Source organism: Branchiostoma floridae, chromosome 16, assembly GCF_000003815.2.
Source record: "Branchiostoma floridae strain S238N-H82 chromosome 16, Bfl_VNyyK, whole genome shotgun sequence".
Classification (NCBI taxonomy): Eukaryota; Metazoa; Chordata; class Leptocardii; order Amphioxiformes; family Branchiostomatidae; genus Branchiostoma; species Branchiostoma floridae.
In genome coordinates this window covers 6,439,266-6,460,700 of record NC_049994.1, presented here as the reverse complement: position 1 = coordinate 6,460,700, position 21,435 = coordinate 6,439,266, and the positions used below count along the sequence as shown (strand labels likewise).

General features: G+C 44.3%; 4 protein-coding genes across 5 annotated transcripts in view; 3 read left to right on the top strand and 1 right to left on the bottom strand.

Annotated features, from left to right (window-relative positions):
- Positions 1 to 3,248, top strand: part of LOC118403383 (leucine-rich repeat-containing protein 15-like) — a 5,957-nt gene extending 2,709 nt beyond the window's left edge. For both annotated transcript variants that reach the window (XM_035802090.1, XM_035802089.1), the window contains one exon: positions 1,765 to 3,248. In XM_035802090.1, coding sequence (XP_035657983.1) covers positions 1,770 to 2,924 — 1,155 coding nt within the window. In that variant the 5' untranslated portion in view covers positions 1,765 to 1,769 and the 3' untranslated portion in view covers positions 2,925 to 3,248. The remainder of the gene's footprint in view (positions 1 to 1,764) is intronic.
- LOC118403512 overlaps positions 1 to 14,549 on the bottom strand; it is a 21,551-nt gene extending 7,002 nt beyond the window's left edge. The window contains exon 1 of the mRNA XM_035802243.1: positions 14,427 to 14,549. The gene's annotated coding sequence lies outside the window, so the exon portion shown is untranslated. The remainder of the gene's footprint in view (positions 1 to 14,426) is intronic.
- On the top strand, positions 7,900 to 9,738 carry LOC118403382 (tripartite motif-containing protein 3-like). The gene has a single exon (XM_035802088.1). It carries the CDS (start codon positions 7,903 to 7,905, stop codon positions 9,727 to 9,729), a length of 1,827 nt encoding a protein of 608 aa, XP_035657981.1. The 5' UTR covers positions 7,900 to 7,902; the 3' UTR covers positions 9,730 to 9,738.
- A 211-nt stretch (positions 14,550 to 14,760) lies between the features above and the next one.
- Positions 14,761 to 21,435, top strand: part of LOC118403677 (zinc finger protein 830-like) — a 10,690-nt gene continuing 4,015 nt past the window's right edge. Inside the window, exons 1-2 of the mRNA XM_035802457.1 lie at positions 14,761 to 14,894; positions 21,013 to 21,112. Of these exons, the coding sequence (XP_035658350.1) occupies positions 14,788 to 14,894; positions 21,013 to 21,112 (207 nt within the window). The 5' untranslated portion in view covers positions 14,761 to 14,787. The remainder of the gene's footprint in view (positions 14,895 to 21,012; positions 21,113 to 21,435) is intronic.

Here is a 21,435-nt window from a genome sequence, read left to right as displayed (position 1 = left end):
TCCTAGGAGAGATCGCGATCGGAGTTTCTCCTATGAGAGATCTCGATCAGCGATCTGTACTAGTACAATTGCCGATTCTACTAGACAGTACAGGTCGCGATCGGGATCTCTCCTAGGAGAAACTCCAATCCAATTTCAGTAGGAAACAGCAATAATCTTTTTGATAAACAATGATTTTATCTAATGCAAACCTGTACTATCTGTACGATCTGTACTAGTAGAATCGGCAATTGTACTAGTACAGATTGCGATCGAGATCTCTCCTAGGAGAAACTCCGATCGCGATCTCTCCTAGGAGAATCGGCGATTCTACTGGATCGTGATCTCTACTGTGACATATACACCATTAACAGCACAGGAATATGTCTGTAGGTCATGAAACAATTTTGAAGCCGTAAAATTTCCTAACAATACAGTTTTACACCAAACCTGGACCCACCGATAAAGATCTTATTTTTCATAGCAAGACAGCTGAATTTTGCAGGATTGTTACTTGCACGACTAACACTACAGACTGACCTCAGTTTACAACAATATTATTTTACGATCGACAGGATGAACATGCGACTGCAAGCCCTAACTGAGCAGTAAAAACAGTTGGAAAGATGGTTGTCCTTTCAAACATTTGGTTCATACAAACACAGACTGTACACTCATGACAAAACATGGCCTAAGGGTTGATCGACCTTACTGTCCTTACATGATACAAAACTACATGTATTTGTATATCAACTGGAAATTGCCCCTTCAAAATCAAATTAATTCATTCCTGAATACTTAAAGTACCCGAAGGCCAGGATTTCAAAGTCCTGACCCACTCTTCAACTTACGGAAGAAATCTTGCTACTACTTGTAAGTGTGCCACAAATGAATACACGTAAAAGCATGGACGGTAGTCTAATCCAAGGTCGTGTCTATTTTTGTTCTCTAAATTGTCCTCTGACAAATACCGTAACGGATACCTTATTATTAATTACATTATTTGTTTTTTTAAAATTCTGTCAAGAATGTACAATTGCTGCTAGTAAAATTTGCATGAAAATTATATTATTCCACCACAAAATAAGTTAGTTTGAAGGGTTTAGTAAGATTGGCTGAGGCTTTTTAATCAGCGGTATGGCGGCCTTGAAAAGGCGTCTTCTAACAAAAAACACCTGTTCCTCCATATTTTCCACAGATTTTGGAAAATAAATATGTTATTGTATAATATGCCCCTTTATTTTTGACAATGATAGAACATGGCAAACAGACATACATGTACCCCTAGCCTTGCTCTCTATTGAATGAGAATGTCACTATATATGGGTAGAGACATTCGAGAGTGGACTAAGTCTAAAGTGAACAAGGCTGAACTCCAGGCTAACATACACCCCTCCCCATCTGAAACATGTAAGCTGTGGTGGTGTAATCTACTTTCTTGCATTCAAAACAAGTTTTTTTTTTTTCTGCGAATTCAAATTCAAAATTCCAGTTGACATTCAAATTTCATCATTTCTCTCAGACACAATGTTTGTTTGTTTGTTTGAACCTTTGTTTATTCATGAGAAGCTCAAATCGGCCAACAGGCCGCTTTTCATTGAGGTCATGAGGGAGGTCAGGGTCATATAAAATATAATACAGATACAGATTGATATGATGTTAAAAAGTCATTCAGTAAAACATGACTTTCTTATATGTTGGAAACACATGTTTCTTTTTTTACTTGAATTTCAGTTATTAGATATATAAGCATTATTAGTCCTAACATTTTTATCATTCTTTCAGACAAAATGTCCAGCTTGCTGACAAGTGTTCTTGTCCTCCTGTTGGTCATTCTTGAGGGTCTGAAGACAACAGGAGCTTCCTGTGACTGTTCTGCTTTGACTTGCCGTTGTGAAGGGCTGAGCCTCACCAGCATTCCACAAAACCTACCCACGTCTATAACTTCCCTGCACGTGGAGTATAACAACCTTACGTCTCTACATATGCAGGACTTCTTAAGATATAGAAACCTGTCCAGCCTATTCCTACCCGATAATCGTCTGTTCACAATCGGGAGTCGTGCGTTCTACCACCTGACAAACTTAACGTCCATAGACCTTCGCTGGAACAAGTTGACCTGTCTTCAAACTGACACCTTTGTTGGGCTTGGTAGTCTACGGGCACTGAATATTGACTACAATGACATCAAGAGTATCGAGGAAGGAACCTTCCGCGAGTGTCCTAGACTCGTACACTTGCTTCTTGGATCTAACCGTCTCGCGTCGATCTCACCAGGCAGTTTCACCGGTTTGAACCAACTCGAACTGTTAGATCTTTTCTCCAACCAGATAACGTACATTCAACCCGACACATTCTCCAACCTACCCCAGCTTAAACATCTGTACCTGTATCAAAACGGAATAACTCATATCCACCCCGATACATTCTCGCATGTCTCACAGCTCCAGCTTTTGTCCCTGTTCTCCAACAAGATAGCAGAGATTCAGTCCGGTACATTCACCGATCTCCCCAAACTTGAGGAATTAGATCTAGACTTTAACCACATCACTAACATTCAGGCTGGTGCATTTTCAAACCTTCCACGACTTGAGTACTTGGGTCTTGGGCACAACCAGATGGAAATACTACCCCTAACAATCTGTCACGAACTCTCGTCTGTCCCGACTTTAATCCTCAACAACAACCCCTGGCAGTGTGACTGCAGAATAGTGTCCTTAAACCTGCATACGCAAATATGTGGGTCTTGCTCACCCGAAATTGTCAATCAGATTACTTGTACAAATCCTGGAGGTTTTCAAGGCCAGAAGCTGAGAGATATCAATGTGACAGTTCTGAACTGTACAGAGCTTGGGCGACCAAATTCTGCTACAGGACAGCAAGGACATTGCCCCTACTCGTACGTGTTCAATCTTTTGCTGTCAGTGATTTTGATGGAAACGTAGACTCAATTTTATCTTAAACAAAGTTAAAGGGCTTGATCAAGTTGATGTTTGTTATACAAAAGACTGTATATTTAAATACACTGGTCTGGTGTGTATAGTACATGTATTTCAATTTTCATTGACCAAAGTTGGGAAATGCTGCCATGCTGCCAGTATCACAATACAAATTATATATTACATGATTGTATAAGTATAAAAATAGATCTATTACTTAAAGGCATATATTCAAGTGCAATACACTTTTAGTGTGGTGATGATATCTTGCAATTATTAGATCAAGCATTGCTATAAGGTGAGTTTAAGACATAACTGGTAAACCTGTATGTACATGACTTAAGCGCTAATCATACTGTATGATTCTTCTGTTTTCACCTTGTGTGAAGCGCTATTTTAATTGTCTCCTTTTTGGCGACGACAAATGCAAACCTTATAGACAAGTAACATTTGATTTAGTTAACCTTTTTTCGCAGGGTAACCTTTATCTGTTGTTAAAAAAGCACAGGAAATTTGAAGTTTAATGGATGGATTCAAATTGCAATATTTTCAAAAGTTTTAAGATAACTGTCCGTCGACTTGACATCTCTAAATTCCCTGTTTCTAGATACAACAGACAAAGGTTACCCCTGACAGATAAAGGGGACCTTCTAGTGTTATATATAATAGAAATTGTGCCTACTAGTAGGCACCTCTGACTTCTGGGCCCACTAATATATGACATGCTCCACGCTAGGGCTGGGTACCGGTACAGAAAATTCAGGTTCAGGTCCGGTTCAGGTCCAGAGGATCAGGTCCAGGTCCGGACCTGAACCTGGACCTGATTCAGTATGACTCATACCAATGGTCCATTTCACTACAAAGAAATCTGTTTGGTGGAGTATTAGACTTTTAAAATCCTACAACGCTAACTGCACCTGTACGATTGACTGTAAACATTGGTAGAAATTACTATAAACTCTACTCTACTTCACTCTTGTCATTTTCTTCCAACTGCAAGCGCCAAAACGTATGAATGCCTTATAAAATGATATGTTAATTTTCTAATCGGTCCAACATCCGGTCCACCTAATTTTTTCAGGTCCGGTTTTTCTGGACCGGTCCAATAAGAAAAAACGGTTTTGTACCGGTACGCTGTACCGATACCTAGCCCTACTCCACGCGTTAACCTTTTTAAGTCACCCGGTCACTGTCTCTTATATAAAGAATTCTTTTGTTTTTGTTTTGCCAGAGGCACCCCTGCATATGCGTACACTGTGTGAAGGGCTATATATTGTCTTGGTGTTGAAACTTTGTAGGTGAAGGACAAAAAAAGAGAACCACAATGCAACTTTGGGAAGTTCAAACTATTATGACTTCTGAGTTCACTAATATATGACGTACGTATGCACGTTGGCATGCTTTGAGTGTACACGGAGTCTCTAAGTTGGTAGAAAAATGTCTTCAGTCATGTACATGTAATCTACAAACAAAATACTGTAAATGTATTAAAGTTCGCGGGGATTTAATTCGCGGTAGCGGGAAAAATGACTTTTCGCGGTGGATTTAAGTTCGCGGTAACACCATAGACTGCAATCTAATATCATGATAGAATAATATTCGCGTTGGTTTTAAATTCGCGGTGAAGTGGTCACCGCGAAAACCGCAAACATTAATCCACCGCAAACATTTCTGCATTTACAGTAGGTACTGAGCTACAGTTAGAACCTATGTAAGTTACCTCTTATATGTATTTTTAAGAATTCTTTAATTGTTTTACCAGAGGCTCCACCATACATGGTGTGCAGGGCCATTGTCTCCTTGTATTGAAAGTTTTAAGGTGAAGGACAGATGAAAAACCTTATACAATGTACCAAAATGTGCCTTTAGGGGGTTCAGACCTGTAATGTCTGGGTCTACTAAATGTTCACCACATGTTTGCATGCTTTGAGTACTAGTACTACTAGGTAAAAATATCTTCAGTTCTGTGATCTAAGAAGTTCAACAATATAGGTACTAAGCTACAGTTAGAACTGGTAAACCTGTGTTTACTTAGGCCCGCTTTGCACTAGATGGCGATCGCGCTGCGCTCTCACTGCGACCTAAATAGGATATGTGTAACCTTCACTTTCACACTGGGTATATCATGTAAAATGTAAAAGTGTGACCGAGAAGACAACAAAACACACAGTAGAAAAAGTTTTAAGTTTCTTTTCTATAGAATTTGTTGAGTGATCTGTCAAATTTAAGGTCGCAGAGAGAGTGCGGCGAGAGCGCCGTCCCAGTGGAAAGTGGGTATTAGGGCATGGTCACATACATTGTGCAAATTATGATTGATGATTTCTAGTGAAGCTGTGACAGAACAACCTTTCGTGTAGTAAGGCAGCTGTGCTTTGCAGCACACATGAATGGCTGACACAAAACATGAACTTAAATGCACTTACAGTATGTAACCCCACCCTAGGTCATCTCTTATTATATAAAGAATTCTTTTGTTTTTGCTTCGCCTGAGGCTCCACCATACATATGCATGGTGTCTGCTTGTGTTGAACTTTTTAAGGCGAAGGACAAATGGAAACCTTATGCCAGAATGTGCCTTTTGGAGGGGGGCCCGGGGTTCAAACCTTCGACCTCTGGGTCGAGCACCAGTCGGACACATTAGCAAGAGCTTGAGTACTATTAATTAAAATCTCTACAGTCATGTAAGCTGGGTAATATTCACCTTAATTATACTTCAATTTCAAACCAATATTTAAGATGTATTGCAGTATACAGTAACTATACAATGCTTCTTTTTTCTACAGTCACGTTGTATAAAGAAATCAGTACATCAAAGTTTGCTAAAAATATTAATTCAATCACAGATAATTTACTTTAAAAGATAGTTTACTTTAAAAGGTACTTACATGTACCTGTACATATGATTGAATGACTTTTTTGTACACACTCCAATAGACAAGTTGTTGTTCGTATGCAGCTATTGTTATTATGTGTTTTGTGTGGCTTAGATGGTAAAGTCTGACGTGCGTAATAAGGTCAAAATTCGGGTGAATGTGTGTTTGCCCGCGAGAACCTTAATAAAAGACACTAGAAAGACAGTCAGAACTTGAATATCATGCTCAAGTCATGTCACTTGCAATCAATGGATTGAAATTTTTATTTATATCAAGCTATCAAAGCATGCTACCATGCATTGCTATCTTCTATTGGTCAGACATTGTTAATGGCACCTCGTATGACTATGATCATCATGAATTGAACTGAACTGATCAAAGCATGCTATTTAAGCTCAATGTACTGTGATTAATAATTTTGTGGTCTTGATTCAAGAGTTTAGAGCCTTCTATACATTATGCATATCAAAGTGATGTTTAGATGTATATGTTTATGTTGTACATACTGGGTAATGTATAACTATTGAGTCTTTGATTTTAAATGTACAGAATGCATACTGTAATTTGTAAATCATTTCTATATATTGTACAGCCTGAATCACTAAAAGTCTTTTCTTCAATAAATTGCATACAGTCATGTACTAAGAGTCTTATTAAAGCCTCTGATTATGATTTGTTTGTTTGCTTGTTTGTTTGAATTTTTATTGATATTTCATTCATCAGTCTGCAAGCCACTTTACATAACATCATCGTAACATTTACGGTGTTAATAATACAATTAGGTTCAGGTCCTGACCAGAGAAGGCCTATCTACCTTCCCAGAATTCCCCAATATACATCCAACAATACATACCCCAGATGGCTTACGGTGACCTACATTCATTTGGTTTTGTATTGTGAAATTCTGGGATTCATTTGGATTTGTATTGCGGAATTCTGGGAAGGTAGATAGGCCTCCTCTGGGTCCGGACCTGGACCTGGTCATGATCCTCTGGAACTGGACCGTACAGGTACCTGTACCTGAATTTTCTGTACCAGTACCCACGTAGTGTCAACTTAATATGGAAATCATATATGCATGTATGGGAACATCGGTATTCTGTATACACAGTATCTCTGTTATATTAGTTTTATTTTATCCTGTTGCTGAAATTTACTGTGATATACATGTCCATGAACCAATGAAATAAATTTGCATGGCCCACTGTGCTAGTCCAGTTATATCATTGATACACAGCATTAATTTACAAAATTTTACACAGAATATGTGGTACATAAAGAATTTTATATCATACTTTGATATAACTTGTTCAAAATATCAAGATATTTGATAATCAAAATCTTAAAATTCCTAATTTAAAAAGAAATACAGGTCTATGATCACACACACACACACATATACATAAACACTGATACCCACAAAATTCACATAGACGACTTTCACACTTCCCATAATACACTGCGACAGGGTTCCGGATATGGATGTTGACTGGGATGTACCACCCTTGCCCAGGGTGCGAAACCAGGCTGAAAACAGCTAAAACCTTCAGTACGACGGCGGCAAAGCATATTAACTAATGATTTGTCTAGCAAATATAGTTACAGTGCCCGGGACATGGTAAAAATCACTTTCTGACAACAAAGAACAAAGGCTGCAGACGAAATGCAAGTCATGACCCGTGAGGTCATCGGGTGAAGCCAACTAACAGCCACAGTGGTGCCGGCTTGTTGGTTTATACTTCTGACCACAAAAATTGGAACATTCTCAGCCCTGATAATAGTTTTACAATATTTTTTGGACAACTCATTAGTTTATATGCTTTGCCGCCCTCGTATTGCAGGTTTTTGCTGGTTTCACCCTGGTTTTGCACCCTGGGCAACGGTGGTAACATCCCAGTCAACATCCATATCCGGAACCCTGTCGCAATGTATTATGGGAAGTGTGAAAGTCGTCTATGACTGGACTCCAGGAGTCATACTCCAGGTTAATCAGTTATAAAGTTAACCTACCTACATTGTATAGGCTGAAAAGATGGACTTTGACTGGGGGTGGGACTGCTATTATGCTAACTTAAAGGTTAGTCTACATTTTGTACTTAGCCACAGAAACCATGGCTGCCCTTTCACAGAGTCTTGGCGAGCAAATCCATGAAGAACTGTCCTGCAGCATCTGCCTGGAGCTGTTCACCAGGCCCAAGGTGCTGCCCTGTCAGCACACCTTCTGTCAGGACTGTCTAAAGGACCACGTTGAAGTCAGAACCCCTCTGGAATGCCCAAACTGCCGTCAACCATTCAGTCTACCACCCAGAGGGGTCACCGCCTTACCCGACAACCACCTTGTAGCGAGTCTCTGTGGACGAATCGTCCAGCAGAGCTTTTCTGCCGCTGACAAACAGAAATTCCGAGAGCCTAGTGCATCTTCCGATCAGTGCAATTTTCACCCTGGCGAACAGCTATCGCTATACTGTGAGGAATGCTGTGTGCCGTTGTGTGTGACTTGTTTGGATGAGGCCCACAGGGGTCATAGTACAATGTCTTTGAAACTGGCCGCGCAGGAGAGACGGAAATCGGTTCAAACACTGGTAGTGGAGGGAAGGGATGTCGTAGAGACATACTGCAGCCTTCTGCGAGATCTTAGAGACAAGGAAAAGTTCCTGACTGAGCAAAAGAACCTGACAGAAAGCACCATCACTGCAGCTTTCAACGAAACAATACAGACGCTGACAGAAAATAAGAATGGCCTGCTATCGAAAGTGGAAGACAGATACGCACTGAACCTGGAATCCATACAAAGCCAAAGAGATGACATTTTGTCAAAAGTTGCAGAAATATCCGCCGCATGTGATAATGCAGAGCAAACGATACAGCAAAAGGGGAGAATGTCCTCTGATCTGGAGGTCAATATGAACCGACTGGTGGGAAAGTACAAGGGCAGAGCGGAGCAAAGTCCTAAGCAAGCAAAGGTTGCTGTCTTTCAGTGTGTAGAGGTGACTGTACCACCACTAGGGTTTGTAACTGTCCAGTCCATCTCACTCCCCGATAGCCATGGGTCATCAGAAGCCATGGGTGACCACCGTCACGATCCGCCACAGATCTTGAAGTTTGGTGGATGGGGATCGGAACGGGGGAAATTCGACAGACCGCACGGGATAACAGTATCCAAAGATGGCCTCGTGTTCGTATCAGACTATGGAAACGAAAGGATCCAAAGCTTCAACCTACAGGGAACATTTCTCCACCAGTTCCCGACGGTTGTCTCAGAGCAGGGCATGTTCAAATCCCTCATGTCGACGAAACAGAGAATGAAACCTGAAGACGTGTCCACGGACAAGGACGGGAACCTGTGGGTGGTGGGTTCGGACAGATCTGCTGAGTATGCCATACACTACACCCCCAGGGGCAAGCTGTTGACCAAGATTGACCTGAAGCGAACTGGACGGCAGAGAAAAATTACCGTTGACACGATTCGGAACAACATCATCATAACAGAGACGTCAGGCTCGATAACGCCACAAGGCGTGCTTTGTGTATACAGGCCGGACGGGACGCTTGAGAGAACGGTGGGGGGCGAACAGGAGATGGAACGGCCTCAGTACATAAACATAAACAAAGGAGGGCATATCTTTGTAACACACTTCATGAGCTCGTGCGTGTACGTGTATCGTGAGGACGGACACTTGCTGTCCGTTTTCGGAGGGGAGGGGAGCGGAGAGGGTGAACTGAAGTACCCAGGGGGAATCTGTACCAACAGCTCTGGTAACATCATCGTGGCAGACAAGGGAAACAAGAATGTGGTGGTGTACGATAAGACAGGGAACTTCTTAAGATATGTCACAAGTGTGGAGGGTCGTCCTGTGGCCGTTGCCATGGCGCCGAAGGGACAGTTGCTCGTGACTGACGACATTCACAACACAGTCACCATTCTCAATGATTACTGATTCCTTTTAAAGGAAGAGCGCTATGAGTATGAAAGCAAAGACATGATCAAATTCTATGACTTTGAATTCAGTACTCAGATTGCATTGCTTCAGAGCATCATTTGGACGCACTTTTCTTGAAATAACAAGAAATTAGATGCACTAGATGCCCTTACACTGGGGATCAGACAAGCATGAAATTCTGACTGACCAGGGGTGTCACTAGGTCATTTGTGATCATACTTAATCTCCAAGCAGATCCTACGGTGCCATAAGATAATTATCAAAGCTGGCCAAGGAGTATAGCCGGCCAAGGGAGTCAAACGGGCACCGGAGTTTGATACTATACATGTACATTACGCACCGTAGATCTGGTTTGAGATTAGTCACACTCACAGTCTTCTATTAAACTTTTAAAGTTGTGACCTCTCTGACAGTAATTTTGCCCCTCAGGATACAATGTACCTTATAATAAGAATGCACCATTTTAACTTAAAATTCTTGAAAACTCTGCACCATGGAAGGTGGATGCCCCTGGATCCCCTACAATTGTCTTGTACTTACCATGACACACCAAGAAATTTGGACCCATAATAAAATCCTACTAGTACCTAAAAGCCTGACTCAGAATTCTATAGCAAAAATCCATCCTCTGTGTGACTAAGCTGGCTCAATCAATATTGTTTGCTGGCTTAACCACGTGGATAGCCAGCAAAAAGATTGAGCCAGCAGTCACTATGGAGGATAGTACCCATGCAGGTTACTACAATGTATTGTGGTGCCTTAAGTCAACACATAGATGTTATCAGAATATTTCCGTTCAATATACTAATCTTGTATATCAGCATCAATGTAGTACTTAGTAAGTACTAGTAGTTCCTGGATATTTCATTTGGTCAACCCTTATGGTACGCTTACCTACTAATACTGTATAGTATAGGCAATACTGCTGTGCAACAAAGGCGTATTTGTACATGTAATTTTACAATTAGATTACATGTTCAAGCTAGACAATATGTCAATAACAGCTTCTAATTCTGTACATATATAATATATATCTCACTAACTGATTGAGTTGAAGCTTCAAATCAGAAGACTCAGCAGAGAAACAAGAACAAATGTTGAACATGCTTTCTAGTCTTCCTAATTTCATTGCTTTAACGTACTTTCAGTCTGTTCAAAAATTTATATTGTTAGATCTGAAGAATCTCTCAAATAAATATTAGATGTTCCTTAAAGATCAAACCAGGGAAGCTTAATTTTCATGTGTAATACTTTATAGATATTGAATCTACACTACTGTATACAGCCAGGTAGGAATTTATTCAAGGGTTCGCTTAAATGGCTGGGCTGTCTACCAGGCCAGGCTACCTGGCCTGTCTACCTGGCCTGGCTATCACGTCAGGCTGCTCAGATCCCCCCATTCATAGCCCCATCATATGGCACTCAGCCAAAATAGCTGATTGACAGGCATAGTAATTGCTAATCTCAAACCCTACCAGTGACCTGATGCTGGCCTGTCCACCACTGGCTGGGTCCTTTGGGATGTGTCTAAGGGAGGCCTTGCTTGCAGTGTGTGTGTCAGGAACACAAGTACCAGTAACATCCATTGGCATAATACCGGTCGGTTTACTGCAATTTCTCAACCAGTGCTAATTTGGCAAATGATCAACGCATCATTTTCTCCAGTTACATGTTGCTGTTACAGCTTACCTTTGCCACTTCTTCTGTGTAAATTATTTTGTCTCTCTGGTCCTGCTAAAAACATATTTATATCGTAATTGGAACACACCGCGGAATTGCACGGAGAACGGGCGCGTGGTTGGAAGGGGGTGCACTATACCGGTCGAACGAAACACGGCACAATTAACTGCCGCTATGTACCTTTATTCATCCTCTGTTGTTCCTTTCTTTCCTGTTAGTAGTTGCACAAAACAAAAATCTGCATGAGCATACAAAAAGTCATGAGAAAATGGGCGTATACTGACAAGAATTTTCATTTAATTTTGGTCCGTCACAACCGCTATGACGTAAAACTTTACTGCTGGTCGTAGCATTAAAAATGGCGGGAAAATGGCGGCGCACGTTCAATTTGACCCATTCAGCCGTAGATCCGGGCTATTATGCAACAGTTCCTCACACTTTTACACGAGTTGTAGGTCACCAAAAGAAATTCAAGATTGCTGTTGAATCATGCTCGTCTTGTGCCGTGAGCACATGTGATTATTATCTACAAATCTGGCGATGAACGTGACAGTGTGTTTGTCCCACGACGAGCTCGCCTGCCCTGAAAATGACCTGAAAACTTTTGGCCTTGTTGTCTTCGAATGCATTGTTATCGATGCTTTGTAAATTATGTATTGGACACCTAGATGTCTGAAGCGTGCATACCTCAGAAATAACTATTGTTGCATGTGTAGATACCAGCTAGTAGGGACTAACTAAAATGACGTCACGGCATGTTCCTAATTAGTTCCAGCAAAGAGCTCAAAGTACACATTTTTATGTCGCTGTTTGAGGGACTTCCGGACGGACAATTGATTTGAAACTTGCATTGACTTTTTCAGAAAAGATCAAATTTTTACATTATTGGTAGAAAATGCTACTGACGATTTCATTTCAGTTACACTTTAAGTTCCACTATTTTTAATCGACCGGTATAAGGCTTATGACCGGTATTATGCCAATGCATGTTACTGTGTGAGTGTATGTTTGTGTGTGTGTGAATGTGTCTGTGTTTGTGTGTAAGAATAGGCTTGCCAGCAACAGAAATTCGTTTCTTTATTGAATATCTGTCTTCTAGAACAGAAACTATCTCAGCTTGTGCAACAAGAAGGAAGAGCATAAATCACTGTAAAGCTAAACTTGTACTGACCAAGGGGGGGTATCATTACATGTACCTCCTTGTTCTCTATGCTAGTATGCCATGTTGACATATACAATCTCGGTAGTCACATAGCCTTTTTGAGGCTGTGGATTGTTATCCACTGTACAATTTTTGTGTCCAGGACAGAGCCCAATCCTCTCCTTCCACTGCCAATATTCTCTCCAACCCCCTTGTACAAGTTGGAGTGGGGAAAGTACTGTAATCAGCACAGATTTTGTGACATGTCAAAAGATTTGAACCCAGGACCTCTGTTTTCTAGGTCTAACAACCTAAAGCATGTACCGAACACAGTGCTGGTACAGCACTTGAATGTGTTCCTGACACACCGTAAAGGAAGGCCTCCCAGACACATTCCCGAAGGGTCCAGCCAGTGGACAGGCCAACCTCAGGTCACTGGCAGGGTTTGAAATTAGCAATTGCTATGCCTGTCAATCAGCTATTTTGGCTGAGTGCCACATGATGGGGCTATGAAAGGGGGGATCTGAGAAGCCTGACGTAATAGCCAGGCCAGGTAGACAGGCCAGGTAGCCTGGCCTGGTAGACAGCCCAGCATTTTAAGCGAACCCTTTATTCAAAAATCTGGGAGCAAATAAAACACTCAGTCTGTTGAATCATGTTCAGATTATCATTTCCTCTATTTCTTCACAGCAATATAAAGAAAAGGCATGGCTATTGATTATATAATAGGCACCTCCTTGTATCAGCGTGAAAAATAGACTATTGACAGGGAATACCATTAAATTGTAAATAGCTGATTAATTTAAAGAATCATCACATGTACCATGGTGCCTTGCACTGAGCGGGGCAGGGGGGGGGGGTGGTATAGTAGAAACTGCAAGTGACAGTTCAGTGATTCAAATTTAATAAATCCCAGCCATGATTATAAGAACCATCCACTTTGTGTTTAAATTCTTGTCAACTCTTCTTGCTCCGTAAATTAAGGCATATTCTTGTTTTTACTTTTTTTACAGCATTCTTCAGGGTTTGGGTCGACAGAATCATAAGGCAGGGTTCAAAATACACATACTTAACTTGCATTTTGCATGTAATTTTTGAGATTTGTACGTAAAAATAATCTGAACTTGCAATCTTGCATATTGAAAATACCTGGCCTATAGTAAAAATACTGAGGCCATGGTGCCTTTCTTTGTCTGACGGGGATCGTCACCAGTCATCAGTAGGTGTTATGAATAATCAAATTTGGCTTTGCTGCAAACTTACATGCTGATTACATTGCATTGCATTGCACTGCATTGCATTGCAGAGCAGAGCAGAGCAGAGCAGAGAAGAGAAGAGAAGAGAAGAGCAAGTGGATCGAGTTACTTTAATCAAGGAGGTTGAAAAAGGGATAGTAAAGAAAGAGTGAAGTCGAGTCAGTGGAAGCTATGAGTGTGGTTACTAAGTTTACCAGCTGAAGTGTCCTCGTCATTGGAAAACTATTGACGATAATATTCCCCACTGGTAAGCCAGTGACGACTTCATCACTTGAAACCGAGTGATGAGAAATTTACCCGTGACCTCGGTAGTTTTGCATTGCATTGCATTGCATTGCAGAGCAGAGCAGAGCAGAGAAGAGCAGAGAAGAGAAGAGAACAGAAGAGAAGAGAAGAGAAGAGAAGAGAAGAGAAGAGAAGAGAAGAGAAGAGAAGAGAAGAGAACAGAAGAGAAGAGAAGAGCAAGTGGATCGAGTTACTTTAATCAAGGAGGTTGAAAAAAGGATAGTAAAGAAAGAGTGAAGCCGAGTCAGTGGCGAGCGCGAGTCGAGTGTCGGTTCTATAGTATGCATGTACTCGTCAGTAAATGGCATTATAAGAACTTTTCAAATGCTTACCTTTTCCTAGTGATGATCACAAGTATGTCAAGTTGATCGTCATGTCAAAAATTAGATATTCCATGCCTAAAATCAAACATATGCATGCGGATCGGTCAGAACTCTGTGATGAACATTGGCTAACCTTTCACCTTAGAATAATCTACTTCTTCCAAGGGGTGATCATATCTTTTCTTGTCTTATTCTACTTCATGCAACCAAAGTTTTCGCTATTTATTTTCAAAAACAGAAATTGAATTATTTTTTATATAGTATATTAGTTGTACAGTAAAGTATATTTTGATTTAGCTCATACAGCGTCACAAAATATATCGAGTACCCCTTAGGAAAGTAGAATAGTCCACAACTTCTGGAAGGCAAAATGGCGGCCAAGGGAAAGAAAAAAGTGGACATCCGAGAATTGATGCGAAAACAGAAGGCCGAGAGGGCGTCTAGTGGGCCCAAACGGATAGAATCACCACTAGCGAGGTATGAAGATTGTCTTAAAGCTCTAGATATGTTTTTACACGAATAAAGAGGTGCTCTCCTGTTCCACTGAATATTCGGGGAGGGGAGGGGGCGTTGAGAGAGCAAGAGCAGCTACATTTTAAATTGTTCACACTCAGTCAAACACAAGGAGTCGTATTGGGCGAGTGACATCTTTACTCAGTCTTGTATGCTGTTTCGTGTACAATCTCGTACAAACACAGGATGTCACAGGCCTAGCCTAGAACGCTAGGCATAAACGAACGAGTACAAAAAAGGTAGCCTTTGACGTACATAACGAATTTAACAAATGACAAGTACAAAGCCTGGGAGGTGGCCATAAAATGTTAAGGCTCTCGTTAAAATAGTACAATTCATGGTAAAATACAGTTGAGCGCTAAACGAGGTACTGCTCGACGTACAGAGCGACCTTAACACTAACGATAAAAGGCCACGAGATGGCTATAAAACAGGTAGACTCTCGATGACGATGACAGTTTGGAGGGAAACTACAATTTATCTCTCTCGCCCGTCGATCTGTGACCTGAGCAGAGCTGAATGCTGTGACAAGGTGCAACTTCTAGCTCTGACTGCACATGAAGGGCTATGCTAGTCATACAAAACAATCGAGAGACTTGGGGAAAAGGCTAAAAGAAGGCTAATATCTAAGTGGTGCAGAGACTAAACTAAGTTGTGAATTTTAAAACTACGAAACTGAACTACTGAGATCGACAGTTCTGAAGGACGTTGTTGGGTGGCGGTGGCAGTTTGTTCGAGATCTGCTGTTCTTCCTCTCAGATCTCGCGGCGTCTCGCAGTAGTGCTCACGAGACTTCGCCCACAATTCCCGAGTATGACGCCATCCCGTCATACGCCCATAATTGTTCACACTCAGTCAAACACAAGGAGTCGTATTGGGCGAGTGACATCTTTACTCAGTCTTGTATGCTGTTTCGTGTACAATCTCGTACAAACACAGGATGTCACAGGCCAGTCCGCAGGGGCCAAGAAGACTCCGAGGTTGGTGGAGCGCTGCTTACAAGCGCTGCAGGATGAGATGCCGCATGGCTGCCGGTACACGTAGACGTTGCTCAACCGATGGACGGAGGTAGAGCAGGTCAGCGTCCGATCTCCAATCACCGTGTTGCTTTCGTAGCTCTCGAGGGACGCCAGCCTCGAAAGCCAGGGTGTATCCGCCACGTCGTAGATCGTGCAGCGTGTGGTAGCCCTTCGGCAGACCGACTTGCTTAACTAGACGAGCTAGTTCTTTGGTGAGAGTAGAAGCAGTCATTGGCCGGTGCCGACGCCGTGCGGTTGGTGGGAGGAGGAAGGCCGGTGCATCGGGTGGCGCTGGGCAGAGTTGTAGCATGTTGTTGTAAGCTACCACGGGGCACAGCGGAGAACCTGGGATCGCCAGGATGGGAACTACGAGGTCTCTCTCGTTAGCTTGAATAGTTTTAGACCAAGTGTTCTGAATGAGAAGGCCTTCCTTAACGCACAGGATGTCTCGTCGCTGAAGGTGCTTGGTGTTATCGAAAGCTTTCGCGGTCGTGGGCACCAGGTTTGATCTTCGTAGGTAGGCGAAGAAACCGATCAATAAGACTGTCCAGGTGGTCACGTCTTTTGAAGTATTCAAGTTGAGGAACTCCCGTGCCTTTAGGAGGAATTCTGGGGTGATGGGGTGATGCTCTTTGGGGCGGTGCCGTAGGATTTTCTTCAGGCCGCGGAGAGTCTGCTGGAGTTCGAATTGCTGGAGACTGAACTGGTAGTGGCCATGAAGTTGGTGGAGTAGCTTCACGGCTGAGAGGTAATGTGCGATCGTGTCTGGTGACTTGAGTGAGCGACTCAAGAACTGAGCGTAGCATGACAAGAGATGGGCCGACGCTGGAATGGGCACCTTCCCAAAGAACTTGCAGAATGCGATGTAAGCTCGGAACTGAGTCTGATGGTTCGCCCGCGTGGAAGCAGCAAAAGCTTGCTGCTGGGTGCGCAGGGTGTCATGTTCAAGTAGGGTCCAGGCATCACCTGTGGTGTGAGAATGGAAACAAGGTCAGGTGCAGGTGAGAGGTGCTGAAACGTGCTTCTATTCTACCACGCGTGAGTGAAGTCGAACCACTCTTGGTGGACTAAAGTTTCGTTCCACAGCTCGTCAGCAGTTGCAGTCTGCCATTGACGCTGGTAACTCGGACTTGTGTGCCAGCGGCTCAAGGCGTCCGCTAGTCTGTTGGTCTCACCAGGAATGTGGTAGGCAGAGAGTGCGAAGTCGTAACGAGCTTGAAGGTAAATCAATTCTCTGGCGCATGCCTGCATGAACTTATCCGTGGAACGGCCTGTCAGGATTACTTGCAGGGACGGTTCGTTGTCGCAAGCGATCCGCACTGTGCAACCCGACCAGTCTTCACCCCAGGCCTTACACGCCACGATGATAGCTAACATCTCCAGGCGATGAATCGGATGCTTTTGTTGCACAAGCGCTGTCGGGAAGGCTGAGTGAAAGTACTGACGATTGAAGGTGCCGCCGCAACCGGTGAGACAGGCATCAGTGGTCGGCGTGTCGGGTAAAGTGCGACGTGACGGGTCTTTAATCAAGGAGATCCCGTTAAACTCTGGCAGAAAGGTACGCCACCAGTGCACATCCTTCTTAAAGTCGCTGGAGAGCCGTGTTCGATGATGCTGTCTGCGAAGGCCCTTCAATGTGGTGATAATGCGTGACAGAAAGACCCTGCCCGGCTGGACGCATATTGCCACAAATGCCAGTTTCCCAAGGAGTACCTGTATCTCCTGTTTGGTTGCTCTCTTTTTGCCTAGCCAGACGTCCAATTCAAGAAGTGTATCAGCTAAGCGCTCTTGGGTCACGCTTTTTGTCATCTTTAAGGTGTTGTAACCGATGCCTAAGAAGGTCATGTTCGTACAAGGCGGGGTGGCCTTCTCTACCGACTCCTCGAGCCCGAGGTGTTGGAAAGTCGAACCCAAGGACTGGAAGGCCTGCTCTGCCTCGTCTGGAGTCTCAGCGCCCCCGAAGTCGTCTATGTAGTTCACACACTCGTAGCCTTGTGCTGCGTGGATGTAGGAGATGGCGTTGGTGGTCCTTTGGCACGCCATGGCCGCCGAGCGCAGCCCGAACGGAAATACAATATCGAAATAAAAGCTATCCCGCCAGGTAAATCCGAGCATGTGATAATCATAAGGGTCTACCGGTATCTGGCGATAGGCCCTGCTCAGGTCACGCTTGTACAACTGACAGCCTGGGCCTTTGCGCCTGATCAAGGATTCGAAGGCCTCGTGGCTGGGGAGGGTGAAGTGGAGTGGATGACCCAAGTACTGCTTCGCTGGGATGCCGTCGTTGACCGATGACCCTGGCGGGAAGCTCAAGTCCACGACTACCCGCCTATCACCTTCGTCGCCTTTCGGTACGGTCTGGAGGGGAGATGCAACAAAGTCGTTGCCGAAGGGCGGTAAGCGGAATGGGCCCTGCGTGGCTCCGAGTGTCACCTCCTTGTTGACGTACTGGTCGACCGCGGCGCTGTAGGTGTTGGCCGAGTTGTGGTTCCGTCTGGAAGACACGGGTAAGTACAGCGAGTCAAAACCAATGGGCCAACCAAATTCAAGGAATTCCACAATACCGTTATCAACGTAATGTTCCAAGGAAGCTCGCCACGCTGGAATGTTGAGGTGGGTTTGTAACGGAATACGCAAACCACGGAAGTTGTACTGACCTGACGCGTGAACGATGTCATGCAGGTCACGGGCTGTGTGCTTAGTGACCCTGGGGGCTTGGAGGAGCGGGGCGCCTGGCTGATGAGGCTGTGGGTCAGTCACTGCGGGTGTCGCCTGTGTCGATACCGTGGGTGCGAGGCCGGTACTGAGCCTCTGTAGGGCTTGGGTAGGGGAACCGTGGTACATGCCTGCCATCTTACTTGGAGAGGTCTGTGGGAGAGCGCGGCTCGCCGTCCGAGTTGGTGAGGGCTTTAGAGCGCGCTGTTTGTCATAGCTGCTCGCCGTCGATACTGGTGAGGGCTTCGGAGCAGCGTCGTGGGTGTGGGTACCTCTCATGACAGGTCTTGATAGCTTGCGAGAAGAGTCTCGTAAAACTGGGCTTGCTTGTTGCGCTTTGGTTGTAGTTGCAGTCAAGGTCGTTACCGGGGAAGTCCGATGCCTGCTGTGAGCCGAGTCTAGTCAGGAACTGTCACGGTTTGCTGAGTGTCCGCTCTGTCTTCCCCTATCTCTGTTGAATGGGCAGAACTTAGCGGGGTGGCTGGCATCCACTTCTGGCCTATTCCTGGAACAGAACTTGCAAGCGTGTACGTGGAGTGTGCCTGACGCTGAGATGTGGTCGGTGGCAAAGGAGCAGGTATTGGCCTGATACCTGTAGCAGTATGTGCTGCGTGGACCTCCAGCTCTCTCGGTGGATGCTGCTTGCTGGGGACCGCCGTGTGCATGACCCTGCTCCATCTCCGACGACGGCCGCCGCAGATGATCTTCTTTTAGTTTGTACACTTCGGCTAGTGTGGTGTTAGTGTCGATGTTCACTATGCCGTGCTCCACGTGTATGAGCAAAATCTTGAAAAAGTTCTTAACACCCCTAAAGGTATAAGTGGGCACGTCCAGCATGAGTCCCCTCAAGATGTGTCCCCTGTTCCGGCTTTCTGTCGGGTGGGTGTGGGCACTGAGAATAATGGACATTTCTCCGGCAACAAACTGGTCGTAGGTCAATGAGTCATAAGTGACGGTGGTGGTGGCCGAAAAAACATAATCATGAGGCCAACTAACCTCTCTGACAACTCTATCATGCGCTTTCCTGGCAAGGCCGCTTGTAAGTTTCTTACCTTGCTGTGAAGGTGGGAGGCCTTCCTGGACTTGCTGAGTGTTGTACTTGGGGGGAGGGGGGTGGCCCTCGATGCCCGCTGCTCCCCACTGTTCCGCTTCGGTATATCTTGGAATGTGCCGGGAAAACTCTGTAGGGTCACTCTGTAGCTGCTGAAAGGCCCGAACCTCCCGCAAAGTCGGAAAGTTCTGCCTCACGGGAGGATTGGGCTCTCGAAGTTCTGCACGCGGCGCCCTTGTGTGCGCTTCCGGGCGGCCATCTTTAACTCGCGCTGGGATTTCTGGGATGGGAGACCTTTGACCTCCGTCGGCGGCTTCCGGTGTGGTGGTGGGGAGGGGGGTGCGAACTCTGCCGGCCCTCTCTAAATCGGCGCCGAGGTCTGCTTTCATCTTCTCCAGTTGGCGGGTCACATCCAAAAGCTCGTCTTCCAGCCTTTTCGACAGCTCTGCTGGCGTGGAATGCCACTCAAGCTCGGCGTCCTCGGCCGGTGACGAGACAAAACGGGCTGGGGGGCGAATCTTTCTCCGGCCGGCGCCAAACATTCTTACGAGGGGAAGAAATTTGGGGGGAGTCAAAAGGGTAAAGGTGTAGGGAGATAGTTTAGGAGGAGTCGAGGAGGTAAGTTGTTCGGCGGTTGTTCGAAATGGCGCGGAAAAGACGGTGGTAAGCGGAAGAGTTCGGAGCACGTCCTTCTCTTTCTCAGTTTGTTCGAGATCTGCTGTTCTTCCTCTCAGATCTCGCGGCGTCTCGCAGTAGTGCTCACGAGACTTCGCCCACAATTCCCGAGTATGACGCCATCCCGTCATACGCCCATGCATACGTTAAATTATCTTTGATGTCAGTGCACTTTGCTTAATGAAATGGCTAATGAGTATACACATAATTCGTTGGACGTATTTTCTTTTCTTAGGGTTAGAAACTCCTGTCGTTTTAAACTGTCTTATTTAAGTTTTAACAGTAACTGTGGTCTCATTGGCCGCATGAGCAGACTGCTGTGAGAATTTGCTCTTGTGCAATTTATGCCAACATAGACTAGGTTCTCAAAATGGTAAGAAGTAGTGATTTATGTCAAAGTGTCGGTAAATTTCTCCTAAAGATACTGGCAAAAACAGCACAAGCTTACCGTTTAGAAATAAGCCGAGGCAAGTTCGAGAATGCGGATATGATGCTAGTGCGGTCCCGTCCGTTGACAATGGAGTGCAGTCAGTACCGCGTGACCAAATTTTCACAGGGCCTATGGAGTGAGTTTACCCGTGATTGGTCTACCATGATCGTAATTTCCGTTTTTGTTCCTCAGGTATAACAGCCTGGGACAGCTGTTGTGTGTCGTCTGTAAGGTGCAGGTGAAAAATGAGCTGGTCTGGCCAGCACACATCGCTGGCAAGAAACACAAAGAGGTTAGTATGGTACTTATCAGGCTGTTTACAGATCTTTCCAACTACTAGAACTTGTGTTTAAGCAAGGAGCTTCCATATAAAAGCTCCTTGGTTTAAGTCAAAATAAAGCAAAAGTAAATAAACAAACAAACAAAGAAGTGCTCCTTTCTTGTAGCCGTCCTCAAACTCAGGACCTCCATGTTAAGGATGTCCCTATGGAAAGCTATTTGGCTACTTATTTACAACAAAGTCGAGTGAAAAGAGATGTTTCAGGTGACCTTTTCGCAAGGGCACAACATATGGACTTTGCCTACCCATTTCTTCCAAACTGGACTGTTCAATGA